Raw genomic sequence first — 14,810 nt, forward strand, 5'->3', positions numbered from 1 at the left:
CTTGTTTCATTCTGCTGATTCTGCACTGTGCTCGTGCCAAGGCTCGTACACCTTTCCTGAGGTTCGGTGCCAAGACAGAACACAGTATTCCAGATAGTATCTGCTGAAAGCTGTGTACATCACTCCCTTGCCTTGATATTGGCTGAGATTCCATTAGCCTATTTAATTCATGTTGTTTGTACTTGTGTACTTGCTTTTTATTGATTTCTGTCTATAGCACCTAAATCTCTTCACTCCTTTGCAGCTTCTCTACAGAAAATCATATCAGTGAAAAGACCACCTACTCATAGTGCAAATTAAAAATGCTAAGAACATTCTAAAACTGTGTGCAGCCACTCAAATGTTGTGATTTCAATCCAGTTTCTAATCCATAAATCCACATGATCCAAATTAAGAAAATACATGTCTCTCTCTGATCTAAAATGAATGTCCCCAGAGGACCCACATTGAACTTCATCTGCCGTTGTTTAATGACCGTTTGTAACTTTCTACTTCCATAGAATCCCTGCCATGCAGAAGGAGGCCATTTGGCCCATCGGGTCTGCACGATCCTCTGGAGGAGCCTCTAGCTAGGCCCACTCCACCGTCCTATCCCCATAACCCCACACATCAATCATGGCCGATCCACCTAACCCGCACATCTTTGGACAGTGGGAGGAACCAGAGCACCTGAAGCATACAGACACGGGGAGAACGTGCAAACTTCACACAGTCACCCAAGGCTGGAATCAACCTGGGTCCCTGGTGTTGTGAGGCAGCAGTGCTAACCACTGTGACCCCATCCACACAATTTGCTGTGTCCCTTAAAACAGTCAAAAACAGACTGATACTAAGAACTCTGGGAGAAGCTTGTTGTCAAACATCCAACTGTGCTGTGTGGCACTGACAGTTAGAAAGTGTAAACTCATCTCGGCACAGCATTTCACCATCTAGATTGAGATGTCTGTGCCTCTGTTTGGCATACTCTCCCAAAGTGTCACAGTTGAGGTCAGGACCGTGGTAATTTGGCAGGTCAAATTTGAAACAGTATCATTATTTAAGTGCATAATTAAGGAGACCACATTGTCCGAAATCTACTGTCTCAAATCTACATTGGTGCTCCTGTTTGTTTCCTTGCTGTCCAACAGGTAGTAATCGTGTCCCCACCTTTTCTGATGTTTCCATACTGCCAGAATTAGCAGCATTGGCTATTGGGCAAAGCATTCCTTCCACAGTTTTGCCAGTTCTTTTGTGAAACAGTGGTGTTTGAAAATGCTGAATCTTGCTGTTCCCTTGCAAGTAGCTTGAACTGTGGCATGTGCAGGACAGGACCCCAGCTGTGTATTTTCTCCATATGTTCGGAAGTCTAAAATAAAGTTACTATTCCACCTGGACACCACTGTTGGACTGGACCAGATGTGTCTTCATGCCTTTTCTCTACTTGGTGCCTCTTTCTCTTTCACTTACCTACACTCTCGCACTTACCAAAGCAATGGTTAGTAAGTCCTTATCATGTGCCGTTGTCCTTTTTTGTCGTACTTTGTTGTCCCACTTTTCCATCCTAGAACTTGTTCAGTTTGTATAGAGTCTGTCCTCTAATAATTATTGGTGTTGAAGATGTTTTAGGTGAACAAGCTATCTACGAATGTTCTTTCATTGATGTAGGTACCATGGTGGAACTTGTGCAGCATCTATTTCCACCCTCCCAGTTCCAAGGTATTGCTTAACTTGTAGATGCAGCAGTGTGCTATTAAAACCCTCCCTCGCTGCTTCTTTTGTTGGTTTTGTCCTCTCTAAACTCCCCAATCCAATTTAATTTCCATTATTGGTTTAGCCACCTTGGCTGAGTGTTTGAGTACAATATTGGTATGAAATCCAATGCTATAGTTCTTTTAGTGTGTAAACATTTGAGCAGGGTGGGGGAGTGGTGTTATGATATCACTGCATGTTCGCTATTGCTCTCTGCTGCATGTTTTATATTAGAACATTGATATTCTGTTGATATTCATAGACTGTTTGATAATAAACATCCTGATAATTGTAGTTCATTATGACTCTTCGAGATCATTGAATCTGGCACCTCATTTGGTCACAAAGCTGGCATATGTCTTACTTTCAGTTTCTAAGACGATGACTCACACAGTGGCCTGCATTGACTTACAAAGTTCCAATGGAATTGCGATGAACTTTGGGTATTTAATATTAAAAGAATTGAGATAATTATCAATTTCAAGTAGAAGGTTTCTTCATTTAATTATTTGGTTTGACATTAGATGTGGGGAAAATCTTCCTGGTCATGTAGCAAATCACCCGCTTTTCCAGGCCCAAGGTGAATGCAGGTATAGGGTCCGAATTGGAATTCCTGGGCAGTCAGCAGGTAATGAACCCCAAATGTTTCATTTGTGTGGCCCAGAGGAACATGCCTGGCTCCTCCTGGCTCTCACAAAGGAAAGATTTAAACTTGTCTGAAAGACCCTCTGGTGATAGTTGTCAGCTCGGCCCCTTTGGGCACTTCACTCTCTTCTGTGGTCCTATTAAGCATTTGCTTTAGCGTAAATGTATGAGGATTCCCCCTGAATTAGATGGGCTCTTAGATCTGCTCAAAAATCAGACATCTTAAAATCAGAATAGAGTGGATATTGGGGTACCTGAAGTAGAATGATATTCACTTCTACACTGATATTCTCATCTTGGTGACCACAAAAGTTTGAATCTAGGGGAAAAAATGAGCTTCATAACCATAGTTAGAACCTATTGTTCATATTTTTTAGGCAGTTTACCTTTCCAGGGCAATTTGAGGTGGACCGAAGCCAGCAGTCTTTGGCCCGTTTGCGAGTTTCTGTAATACACAGTGAGCGTGATCTGATCAGGATAGCCATGGTCCGACAGGATAGCTTTGATGCGCTCTATTTTTGTGTCAAGCTAGTCGGGTGAGAAAATGGCTGGGGCCCTATTTACAAGATTGCCGATAAGGCTTGAAAGTCACCTAAAAAGTGCCCAGTCTACTTCAAATTAACCCGGAAAAGCAAACTATCTCAAGTATTTGAACAACAGGTCGAGCAAGCAGCTTCCTGCTGCTACTCTGAGAGTGATATTTTCCACTACCAGGATGCTGCCTTCAGTCCAAAAAGACTGCTTGCCTACCACACAGTTGATTAATGCCATGTGTGAATTTCACTGCCAGTGCGATGTCAGGTGTCCCAGCGATTGGCTGATTACATCAAAAATCATGTTCCTCCAATTGTTCAAAGTAGGCCAACGTACCCACCGTACTTAATCAACGTACCTTGCCAAACCCAAACAAAACATCTACTGTTAGATGTGATTCCACAATTAGGCAGCACTTCCTGAACAATCCCGAGTACACTAATAGCTGCACTAACTTATTTAAGATAATCAGGCGAGTTTGTGATGTGGCTCATACTAGAAGCAACATACATTCATACGCAGGGACCCATTCTCTGCAAATAGAAGGAATATGTTCAAGTCGTACCCCTTTTTTGAATTACCCAGAAACTTAGGGAACCTTCCCCATGGCAATGCCTCAGCCACTCAGAGCCTCTTGTCAACTAATCAGTACCCTTTTCTCCTGTATAATAAATCATTGTCATTGTTTGAAATTTGGCATTCTTGCCATTGTCCTGATGAGTGCAAAATGAAAAGCTTTGGCAACGCGTCTCCCTTCAGCAGAAAAATTCAGGTGCCGTTGATGACTGCACATAGGGAACTGCCATGGGGGTCATGAGGCCACAGGTCACTGTGGACCAGAGCACCCACGTCCAAGACTAACTACCTGAATAGACACTATGGCACTGGTGCTCTATCATTTACCGGTAGCTAACTCTGATGTCTTGGACCCCCAAAAGCAATTCAAAATCCATCCCCAGGTTTTGACTATTATGCTATTAGTTTTTCAAATGCTATGTTGAAGGTCAATTTAAATATTTCATGCCATTTTGTGGACTCCTTGATGAATTGCTTGTGATTTTTGTTTAATTTTGATATACCGGTTTGGATACTATTTGGGGGAATGACCTCTCAGGAGAAAGCCGCATAGCCAAATTCATTTCATCAGGATTGGCTCTGCTATAAAGGAGGAGTAAACAGTGCGGGAATGCAATAGTTCTCGGAGATTAAATTGTAAGGGAAATAGGTACTTGTTTCTTTGGCTGTAAGTGAGACTCCAGGATGGTATGTTGCCTCACTGGTTCGAGGATCAAGGATGTCTCAGAGTGGTTACAGGACATTCTGGAGGGGGAGGATGAACAACCAGTGGTCATGGTACACAATGGTACAAACAACATAGGTTTAAAAAAAAACACGGGATGAGGCCCGAAAAGCAGAATTTAGGGAGTTAGGAAGTAAATTGAAAAGTAGGACCTCAAAGGTAGTGATCTCTTGATTACTAGCAGTGACATTCTACTCAAAGCAGAAATAGTAGGATATATCAGATGAATATGTGGCTGAAGAGATGGTGTGAGGCGGAGGGTTTCAGATTCCTGGGACATTGGGTCGGTTCTGGGGGGAGATGGGATCAGTACGAACTGAACGGGTTACACCGAGGCAGGACCAGGACTGATGTCCTGGGGGAGTATTTGCTAGAGTGGTGGGGGAATGTTTAAACTAAAGTGACAGGGAGATGGGATCCTTTACAAGGAGTCAGAGGAGTGGGTAGCACGGACAAGAACAAAAGACAAAGAGGATAAGAAAAATGATAGGTAGAGGAATCGAGGACTAGAATCAAACAGGGCCGCAGTGAAAAATAATGAGGGTGGGACAAGGAATGTTAAAAAGACAAGTCTTAAGGCTTTGTTTCGTAATGCACGGAGCATTCACAATAAAGTGGATGAATTAATGCACAAATAGATGTGAACGGGTATGACACAGTCAGGATTACGGATTCATGGCTGCAGGGTGACCAGGGATGAGAATTAAACATCCAGAGGTATTCAGTACAGACAAAAAGGAAAAGGCGGTGGGAGTGGCATTTCGGGTTAAAGAGTAAATTAATGCAGTAGTGAGGAAAGGATATTAGCTCTGACAATATGGAATCTGTGGGTAGAGCTGAGAAATACCATGGGGCAAACAACATAGTTGGGGTTGTATATTGACCCCAAAGTTACAGTGACGATGTTAGGGATGGTATTAATTAGAAAATTAGAGACGACTGCGATATAGGGACTATATCTGTAATTATGGGTGACTTTAATCTGCATATAGATTGGACAAATCAAATTAGTAATAGTACCAGAGAGGAGGAATTCTTGGAGTGTTTACGGAATGGTTTTCTGGACTAATACATTGAGGAACTAGCTAGAGACCAGGCTATCCTAGGCTGAGTACTTTGTAATGAGAAAGGAATAATTGGCAATCTACTTGTGCGAGACCCCATGGGGATGAGCAACCATAATATGATAGAATTCTTCATCAAGCTGGAGAGTGAAGTAGTTGATTCTGAGATGAGGGTCCTGGATCAAAGTAAAGGAAACTACAATGGTATGAGGCATGAGTTGGCTATGATGGATTGGGGAACATTACTTAAAAGGATGACGGTGGATAGGCAATGGCAAACATTCAAAGTGTGCATGGGTGAATTACAACATTTGTTCATTCCTGTCTAGTGCAAATATAAAACAGGAAAAGTGGCCAAACTATGGCTTGCAAGGGAAATTAGAGATAGCCTTTGGCGATCACTTGCTAATGAGTATGATTGTCCACCTGATAAACTCCATGTTACCTGTCATGGGTTCTGTGGGTCCTTGTGTGCCTAATGAGCCTGATCCTAGAGCCTTATCTTCGACTGTACACTTGGCCGGTTTTTCGGGGGGTGGATAGACCTTTGGACTCTAGATTGCAAGTATTCCTTTCTTAGGCTCTTTTTCTGGGCCCCCTCGTGCCATCAGGCGGACTTGAAGTATTGTGGCCCTTCAATCAGGAGGTTCCTCCAAGTAGGTCTCTTCTGAGCAAGGGACTCCGAGGCATTGACGTCTATGTTGCACTTCTTGAGGTAAGCATTCAGGATGTCTTTGAAGCACTTCCTTTGTCGCCCTCTTGTACGGGGGCCTTCCTTGTGCTGGGCGAAGAAGCTGAACTTTGGCAGTCGGGACTCGGGCATCCTAAGCACGTGGCAGACCCAGCAGAGTTAGTTTCAGATGATCATGGCCTCGATGCTGGTGCTCTTGGCTCCTTCAAAGATGCTGATGTTAGTCTGCATGCCCTCCCATCTGATGCAGAGAGAGAATCTGTCTCGGACAGCGTTGATGGTATCTCTCTAAAGTCTTGAGGTGGCGTCTGTATGTTTCTGAGCCATAGAGAAGAGTTGGTAGGACGAGGATCTCGGTGTGAGCACGAATGTTGCGGTCCTCAAAGACCCTCGTCCTTAGGCCTTTGTAGGAGGCGCTCATGGATTGGATGCATTGGATCTCCACAATCTATGTCAGCCTTAGATGGGAGGCGACTGCCCAGGTAGGGGTAATGTCCCACATTTGGTAAGGTTTCTCCATTGATCTTGATGGAGGAAGATCCCAGATCTTGCCTTGGCGCAGGATGGTAAAGGACTTGAGTCTTCTTGAGGTTGAGGGTGAAACCGATTCTTCAGCATGCTTCTGCAAAGGTGTCAAGCATGACTTGGGACATTTTTTTCTGAGAGAGTGGAGATGGCAATGTCATTTGCACACCGTAGTTCCACGAGCGAAGTCAGCAGCGTTATTTTCTTCTTGGATTTTAACCGGCTGAGGTTGAAAGATTCCCATCCATCCTATAGACCAGGGTTGTTCAAAATGTGGGGCGTGATCCACTGGCAGGTGTCAGGATGGTTGCGGAGTGATCGGTCCTGCCGTTCCCGCAGTGGTCCAGATCGTGGGAGCAGTGCCCAACTGTCGCTACCGGTTTTAAAATTGAGAATAGCGCCCACTGCCACCTTTTAAATGAAAAGAAATAAGACTATGTGCAGTCTTCTGGCCAGAAATGGCAGCAGAGAGCAGGTCTGTGTGCCCTGCACATACACTTGACATCAAGTGCACTCCATGTATACGCTTTTGGCACCAAATCAGAGAGCAGAGCTGCTTCCATTTTCCAGCTGCTGGAAAGAGGACTGTGAAGATGGGTTGTTTTCTTGAAAGTAAGAGACATCCAGAGACTCTGGTAGGCAGTGTATCTACTGGACAAGATCTCACAACCAAATCAGCGAAAGAGAGCTGCGCAGGAGAGTCCAGGGCAAGACAGTGTTCGCTCTGTACAGAGCTCCAGGGCCTCTGGTTATCAGCCTACAAAGAAGAAACTTAACTCTGGGAAAGAAGCAGTATAAAGATCATTTCTTGAGGTATGCTTTTGTCAATTGTGCCAATGCAAAATAGGATGGAAAGCCCATGTGTGTTATATGCAGTGAAGTACTGGCAAATGAGAGGAGAAGTTTCGTTTTTTGAAAGCGAAGTACCGGGTGAAAAGTTCCTTTTGAGGTTGATGCCTGAAAGTCAGTTATTAACTTACAGCTGACTCCAAATTAAAAGACTACGCTGATGTACCTGATCTGTGATACCACATGAAAAGCACGGCAAAAACCCGTGAAGCTTTCAACATTCTGGAGTAGCCTCTCCCAGGTGTATCCAGTGCTGAGTAAAACAAACATTTTCTTCTCCAATTTTGAAAATCTCCCCTGGAATCCCGTCCACCCCTGAGCCTTTTCCATTCTTCACATGTTTAATGGTGGCTTCAACTTCGTCTATGCTTGGTGGGTGTCCAAGATTATCATTGATAAGGAGTTGGGAAATTTCCTCAAACACGCCCTCATCTGTGATTGTATCACAGTTTAAGAGTTCTTTGTTGTGTTCCCTCCATCGTAGGCTGACGTTTTCTCTGCCTCTCCAGAAGGTTCCGTCCTTACTCGGCACTGGTTTGAGGCCTAGGATGTTGAGTCCATATATTGCCTTGGTAGCACTGAAGAACCCTGGGTGTCATGCTGGTCAGCGAGGAGTTACAACTCCTTAGCTTTCACAGTCCACCATTGGTTCTTGATTTCCCTAGTTATTCTTTGTACCTCCACCTTGGCTAATTGATGAGCTCTCCTCTTTGTCTTGCTGGTTATGTCTTTTTGCTAGATGAGCAGAACGTTCCTCTTCTTGATGAGGTCTTGGATGGTGTGGTTGTTCTCATTGAACCAGTCTTGGTGTTCCCTGGTCTTGTCGCTGATTTATTTCTTCACAGCTTGAGATGATGGTTGTCTTCAACTCTTTTCAGTTTTCCTCCGCTCCATTAGACTGGACACTTTGGAGATTTTGAAGAAAACATTGTTGGACGTTCACTCGCATGCTTGGCTCTTGAAGCTGCTCAACATTGATCATTTTCCTGAACTGTTTCTTCATCTTCCGCTGCTTGTAGTGACGTTTGATGGACATAGAGGAGCAGATGAGCCGGTTGTCTGTCCAGCAGTCATCTGCGCCTGTCATCGCTTTGGTGATGAGCGCATCCTTTTCGTCTCAGGATCGGACAATGGCAAAAGTCGATCATGTGCAAGTAGTTTGATCGTGGACGTCTCCACAAAGTTTGAACTTGTATTTTTGGTGGAATTTTTGTATTTGTTAGTGATGACAAGCTGGTGCTCCGTGCATTTGGTGAGCAGGAAAACCCTGTTGGAGTTGCAAATCCCAACTCCTGCCTTTCTGTTATTCCTTTCCAGAGTTGGGAGTCCTTTCCAATCCTGGCATTAAAGTCCCCAAGTTCCTTGGGAATGTTGGAGAGAATTGTGTCCAGGATGGAGTAGAGGCCTTCTTCAGGCTCATCATTGTCATCAAGGTTTGGGGCATAGGTGCTCATGACCATTGCCTGCTGGTTCGTGACCCTTCGCCTGCTCTTCAATCTTTTGCAGGGCAGAGACATCAATGTTGAAGTTCCTAAATTCACGGGCAACAAGGGCAGTTCTCTGTTCTGGTTGATTGTTTTGCTCGTTATCATGGAGGTTCATACATTTCAAGTTAACTTTGATTTTCTGACCGCAGGTAGATGAGCTTGCTGGATGCGGTTTTCCAGCCAGGTTGGAATGGAACAGATTATTTTTAGGGCATGTTTTATAGTCCTTTCCCCATGCCGGGTGAACAGAGTGGATCCGGAAGAAGGCTGTTGAAACTGTCTCCTGTTTCTGTTCCAAGAATGAGGTGACTGAATCATACTCCACCCACTTTGTGCCGGTCCAAAGCTAAGGACTTCCAGATCTCACCGTCCTGTCCCTGTCACCTCTCCCTGATCACCACAAGGCTCATCTGTGTGGGTGTGTATTGGTTTCCTCTAGATAGACGCCTGCTTTGGGACATATTTTAACGTGGGTATGCCGTTGCACATCAGCAGACACATGGGGGCGGGATTCTCCATTTTGCCGGCGCCCGGGGGTTTCCCGACGGCGTGGGCCTGCCCCACAATGGGAAACCCCATTTACCGGCTGGCGTAACGGAGAATCCCGCCAGCGGATCGAGTGGCGCGGAGAATCCAGCCTCGGGTCTTTGACAGAGGGTAGGTTCAGTTCCAGTGGCAAGGGAACCTCGACGACTGGGCATCCCTACTACTGCAGCCACCATCGCCGCCGTTGATGCCATACAAGTATCTTCCGCCTGTTTCACCGTTGAGGGCTTGTTTTGGATTGCACTTTGTCTGGTTCCTCCCCTCTTACCTTACCGTCATGTGTGACCTTGGCAGGCATTTAACACACCAACGTTCAAGCCACTCCACCACGGCAACGTGGCAATTCAAGAAATTAAAGACAGCATTAGCTCCTAGGAAGGGGCCTTCAAATTAACCAGAAAAAACAGCAGACCTGAGGGTTGTGAGCAGTTTAGAATTCAGCAAAGGAGGACAAAGGGATTGCTTAAGAATGGGGAAACCAGTGTACAAGAGTAAGCTTGCAGGGAACATAAAAACTAACTGTAATAGCTTCTATAATATGTGAAGAGAAAAAGATCGGTGAATACAAATGTAGGTCCCTTACAGTCAGAAATGCGAATTTATGATGGCGAACAAAGAAATGGCTGACCAATTAAATACATACACATGGGGCGACACAGCTGAGTCAAAGCGCCAGAGACACAGGTTCAATTCTGGCCTTGGGTGACTGTGTGGAGTTTGCACATTCTCAGTGTCTGCGTGGGCTTCCTCCGGGTGCCCCGGTTTCCTCCCTCAGTCCAAAGATGTGAAGATTAGGTGGATTGACCATGCTAAAATTGCCCCTTCGTGTCCAAAGGTTAGGTGGGATTATTGGGATAGGGCGAGGGAATGGGACTAAGTAGAGGGCTCTTTTGGAATGTCGGTACAGACTCGGTGGTTAAATGGCTGCCTCCTGCACTGAAGGGATTCTATGATTCTATACTTTGGTTCTGTCTTTACAAAGAAGAGCACAAATAACGTAACAGAAATCATGGGTAACACATGGGTTTAGTGAGTGGGAGGAACTGAAGGAAATCAGTACTAGTGGGGAAATGGTGTCGAGCAAATTGATGATATTGAACGCCGATAAATATCCAGGGTCTGATAATCTACATCCCTGGCCCTAGAAACAGTGGCTGCATTGATGGTCATCTTTCAATGTTTTATAGACTCTGAAGCAGTTCCTACAGATTGGAGGGTCGCTAATCTAACCCCACTATTTAAAAAGGGATGTAGAGAGAAAACAGGGAATTATGGACCAGCCAGCCTGACGTCATTAGTGTGGAAAACGCAAGAGTTCATGATAATTCTACTTGAAAAATAGTTGTTGGATCAGACAGAGTCAGCGTGGATTTACGAAAGGGAAATCCTGTTTACAAAATCTACTGGAATTCTCCGAAGCTCTGATGAGTAGAGTTAACGAGGGGGAGCCAATGAATGTGGTTCATTTGAAATTTCAGAAGGCTTTTGACAAAGTCCCACTAAAGAGATAAGTGTGTAAAATTAAAGCGCATGGGATTGGAGGTAGTTTATGGGTAGAAAACTGGTTGGTTGCAGGAAACCAGGAGTAGGAATGGCAGGAAGTGACTATTGGGCTACAGCAGGGATCACTGCTAGGACCCTAACCCCAGTTATTCACAATATATATCAATGATTTAGATGAGGGAGTTAAATGTAATATCTTCAAATTTGCAGATGACACAAAACTAGCTGGGAGGATGAGCTGTGAGGAGGATGCAGAGATGCCTCCGTGCAATTTGGACAAGTTGAGTTCTTGGGAAAATGAATGGCAGATGCAGTATAATGTGGATACATGAGGTTATCCACTTTGGAAGCAAAAATAGGAAGGCAGATTATTAGCTGAATGGTTATAGATTGAGAGGGGGGAATGTGCAAAGAGACCCGTGTGTCCTCGTACACCAGTCGCTGGACGTAAACATGAAAATGCAGCAGGCGATCAAGAAGACAAATTGCATGTTGGCCTGAATAGCGAGAGGATAGAAGTACAGGGACAGGGATGTCTTGCTGCAATTATCCAGGGCCTAGGTGAGACCACACCTAGAATAATGTGTGCAGTTTTGGTCTCCTTATCTAAGGAAGGATGTTATTGCTATATAGGCTGTGCAGCAAAGGTTTACCAGACTGATTCCAGAGACAGTGGGACTGACATATGAGGAACAATTGCATTGGTTAGGATTATATTTGCTGGAGTTAAGAAGAATGAAGTGGGATTTCCTGGAAACCTATAAGATTTTAACAGGAATAGACAGAGTAAATGCAGGTAGGATGTTCCTGTTGGGGAGAGGGGGGACGGGGCGGGGGGGGGGGAGGGGGGGTGGCCGTCCAGGACCAGGGTCACCGTCTAAGGATACGAGTTATGTTTCTATGTTCCTAAATATGGTGAGCTTCAGCAACAGTTTAGTCAACAGACTATTGAATCCATTGTGCAGGATAGCTATCAAGTTATGTTGTAAGTGAGTTTGGAGTTATTGATCCTGTACTCCGAAATTAACAAGGTACATAGAAATATGCCCACTGCCACATTGCTCCTCCACCCTTCCATAATAGTCTTCTTATAAGTTTTAACATCGCTTACTGAATGATAGGATGATGGAATTATACATCTCAATTCTCTTCAATACTATTTTGAAGACTGAAATTGCAGTTTACTTACTATTTTAGTGTGCCTGTGGCTAGCTGTTAACAGAGGGTATTAACATGATGACAGTATTGCTACTCCATAACCCACATACCCAGAGTCCTCTTCAATTATTAAATATGGTTTGTTTTGACCTGCATGTGCTGAAAATCCCTCTTTAGCAACCCTGAATTTTTTTTGTCAACCCACATTGATCTTTCTTTAACTGCTAATATGTGGAATTGGGTCGATGCATTTCTACAGGTGGGGGTTCAGTGTATGTTTCTCGTGGAATTCAATCTTTGGAGTAGAGACAACTTAAACAGCAAATGATCATTCTCCAAATTGAAGTGTCACCCGAGTACCAAAGCTTACAGTATTTGTCTTTGTGCACTGACTTTTGACTACCTCTCATGTCCAGATTCTTTGGATAACTTGGGTTGAACTGGGACAGTATATTTGAATGGTCAAGAAAGAGCAATGGTCAAGTAAAAAGCAAAGAAAGCTGTAAAGGTTTGGTGACAGTGGTATAATCTAGAGATATTTTGGCCTGATGAACTAGAGTAGACATTCAGGGAACATATTTGCTTCAATATCACTTTAAGAGCTTTATCCATGTGCCAAGTTCTGGTCAGAATCATTTTATTTGGTCTGTGTTTCCCCCAGGCATTGCCTGTATCGCCTTATCCGTTGTGGATCAGCATGGAAACCCCATACCAACAATGCAACAGCAAGAACAAACTGACCCTTCCAAACTAAGCTTTTCCATGGATCTCATTCAGGAGGCAGACTTCAACAAGTTGACCAGTGTCTCCAGATCTGAGAGCAGCTCTGAAGGAAAAATATCAGGTAACTACCTCTGCATTTTCAAATAGGTATATATATTATGTTGGTGCTTCATGCCCTGAACATAACTGGGGATGGAAATTAAATACTTCCTTGTGAGTGTCATTGACATGCCCAAAAATACACTTTCTTAATATTAGTAGTACTATTGAAGAATCCACTTTGTAATCCATATGTGTGCCTCAATACCACCTTTCGATTGCCCCTTCTCAAAATATGAAAAGTCAAATTGTTCCAACATTTCTTCGTAACTCAGTACTCTTGACAATAGGATGTAACTCATGGGAATTCCCTGCTGTCCTTCCAAGTTTGGATGGTTCTGCTGTTTATTCATTTTTTAAGAAAGCCATCAATTTATGCTATCACCAGATGGGGTTGTCACTGGCAATATGGGCATTTATTGGCCACCCCACCTTGCCTTTTAGAAAGTGACGGTGAGCTGCCTGTGATGGTGCTTCAGTCTGTGTGATGAAAGCACTCCGACAGTACTGATGGGAGAGTGTTCCAGTTTTTTGGACCCAGTGATGATGAAGGAGCTCTGTTATGTGTCTAAATCAGAATGATGTGTGATTCGGAGGGGAACTTGAAGCTGCTGTTTTTCTCGTGTGCCTGCTGCCCTGGTTCTTTGAGGTGTTAGAGGCCACTGGTTTGGGGAGATCCCATTGAAGAAAGCTCGGAGAGTTGCTGTAGAGTTTCTTGTAGATTGTACGCACTGTAGCCAGTGTGCGCTGGTGATGGGGAGTGAATGTTCAAGGTAATGGATGGGGTGCCAATCAAGTGGACTTTGATCTGGCGAGTGCCAAGCTTTTTGAAGGTTTTTGGAACTGCGCCAGTCTCGGCAAGAATTCCAACATACTCCTGATTTTTGGTTTGTAGGTGTGTATCAAGAGATGTGTTATTTGCTGACAAATTTCCTGCCCTTGATATAGCCCTGTAGCTACATTATTTATGTGGCTGCTCCAGTTAGATCTTTGCTCAGTGCCGACCTGCAGAATGATGATGGTCAAGCAGATTGGTCAGGCAATATTCTTAAACCACCCCGTCTACCATTTTTTTATTTGGTGCTAATTTTCATTTCATTATTTTGTGTGTCACTGATGTGAGACTAATAGGTCCATAGTTTACTGATTTTGTCCTTTCCTTTTATTTTTTCAAGATTTGCTAGTGCCTTGGATTGGTTCCACTTCAGTGGGACTAGATCTTTACTTAACTCATGCGAACAGTTAGCACTTGTCAAATTTTCTCCCAGGTGTCTCATGCGCAGAATGCAGTGTGGCATCTGAGCAGCAATGTGATACAGCATGCCTTCTTTAAGAATTCAGATGTAAGCAATTCACCAAAGATGTCACTGAACAGCATACAAACACATACAGGTGCACATGGCAGAGTGTGGACAGAACAAACCATCCCTAGATTGCTTGGACAGCTGAACCTCTTAACTGAAGAGTTTAATCACTATTTTATCTCCTTAGACCCAAACACACTTGTACGCTTTGATATCTGGGAACAGGGAAACATCAGTCTATTGCAACTTACGGATAAACTTCAGAATGGTCTCCGTCATGCTCTTTGTGATGTTGTAATGGAATTTCGAATGCTCCAGTGCCCACTCTGTGTTGAGTCATACTGTCCAGTCATGTCAACGCCAGAGAGTGACACGAATGGTAAGAGTTTAAGATTCACTCATCAATGTGATACAGGATAGCAAAAGAATGTTATGTGAATAACCAGGTATTCAACGCCATTTTTAACAGAGCCATTATAAGGGCCCTTCCTGTTGATTTCTTTATTTCCCATTTCTTTATTTTTGCTGTTATCATTTTGATCCATAGATGCTTAATGGACATGTATCTTTAAGTCGAGCAGGGGAAATGAGGAATTCAAAAGTTGCAACATAGCGCACTGTGCTAGGTTTGGACAGCAGAACTTGTAGATCCCC

The 14,810-nt window shown here is 44.0% G+C and overlaps 1 protein-coding gene across 2 annotated transcripts in view; it reads left to right on the plus strand.

Annotated features, from left to right (window-relative positions):
- The window catches only part of szt2 (SZT2 subunit of KICSTOR complex), a 292,175-nt gene that overhangs the window by 172,889 nt on the left and 104,476 nt on the right, over positions 1 to 14,810 (plus strand). For both annotated transcript variants that reach the window (XM_072510616.1, XM_072510617.1), the window contains 2 exons: positions 12,692 to 12,874; positions 14,344 to 14,535. In XM_072510616.1, coding sequence (XP_072366717.1) covers positions 12,692 to 12,874; positions 14,344 to 14,535 — 375 coding nt within the window. The remainder of the gene's footprint in view (positions 1 to 12,691; positions 12,875 to 14,343; positions 14,536 to 14,810) is intronic.

This window comes from Scyliorhinus torazame, chromosome 7 (genome assembly GCF_047496885.1).
Source record: "Scyliorhinus torazame isolate Kashiwa2021f chromosome 7, sScyTor2.1, whole genome shotgun sequence".
Taxonomy (NCBI): Eukaryota; Metazoa; Chordata; class Chondrichthyes; order Carcharhiniformes; family Scyliorhinidae; genus Scyliorhinus; species Scyliorhinus torazame.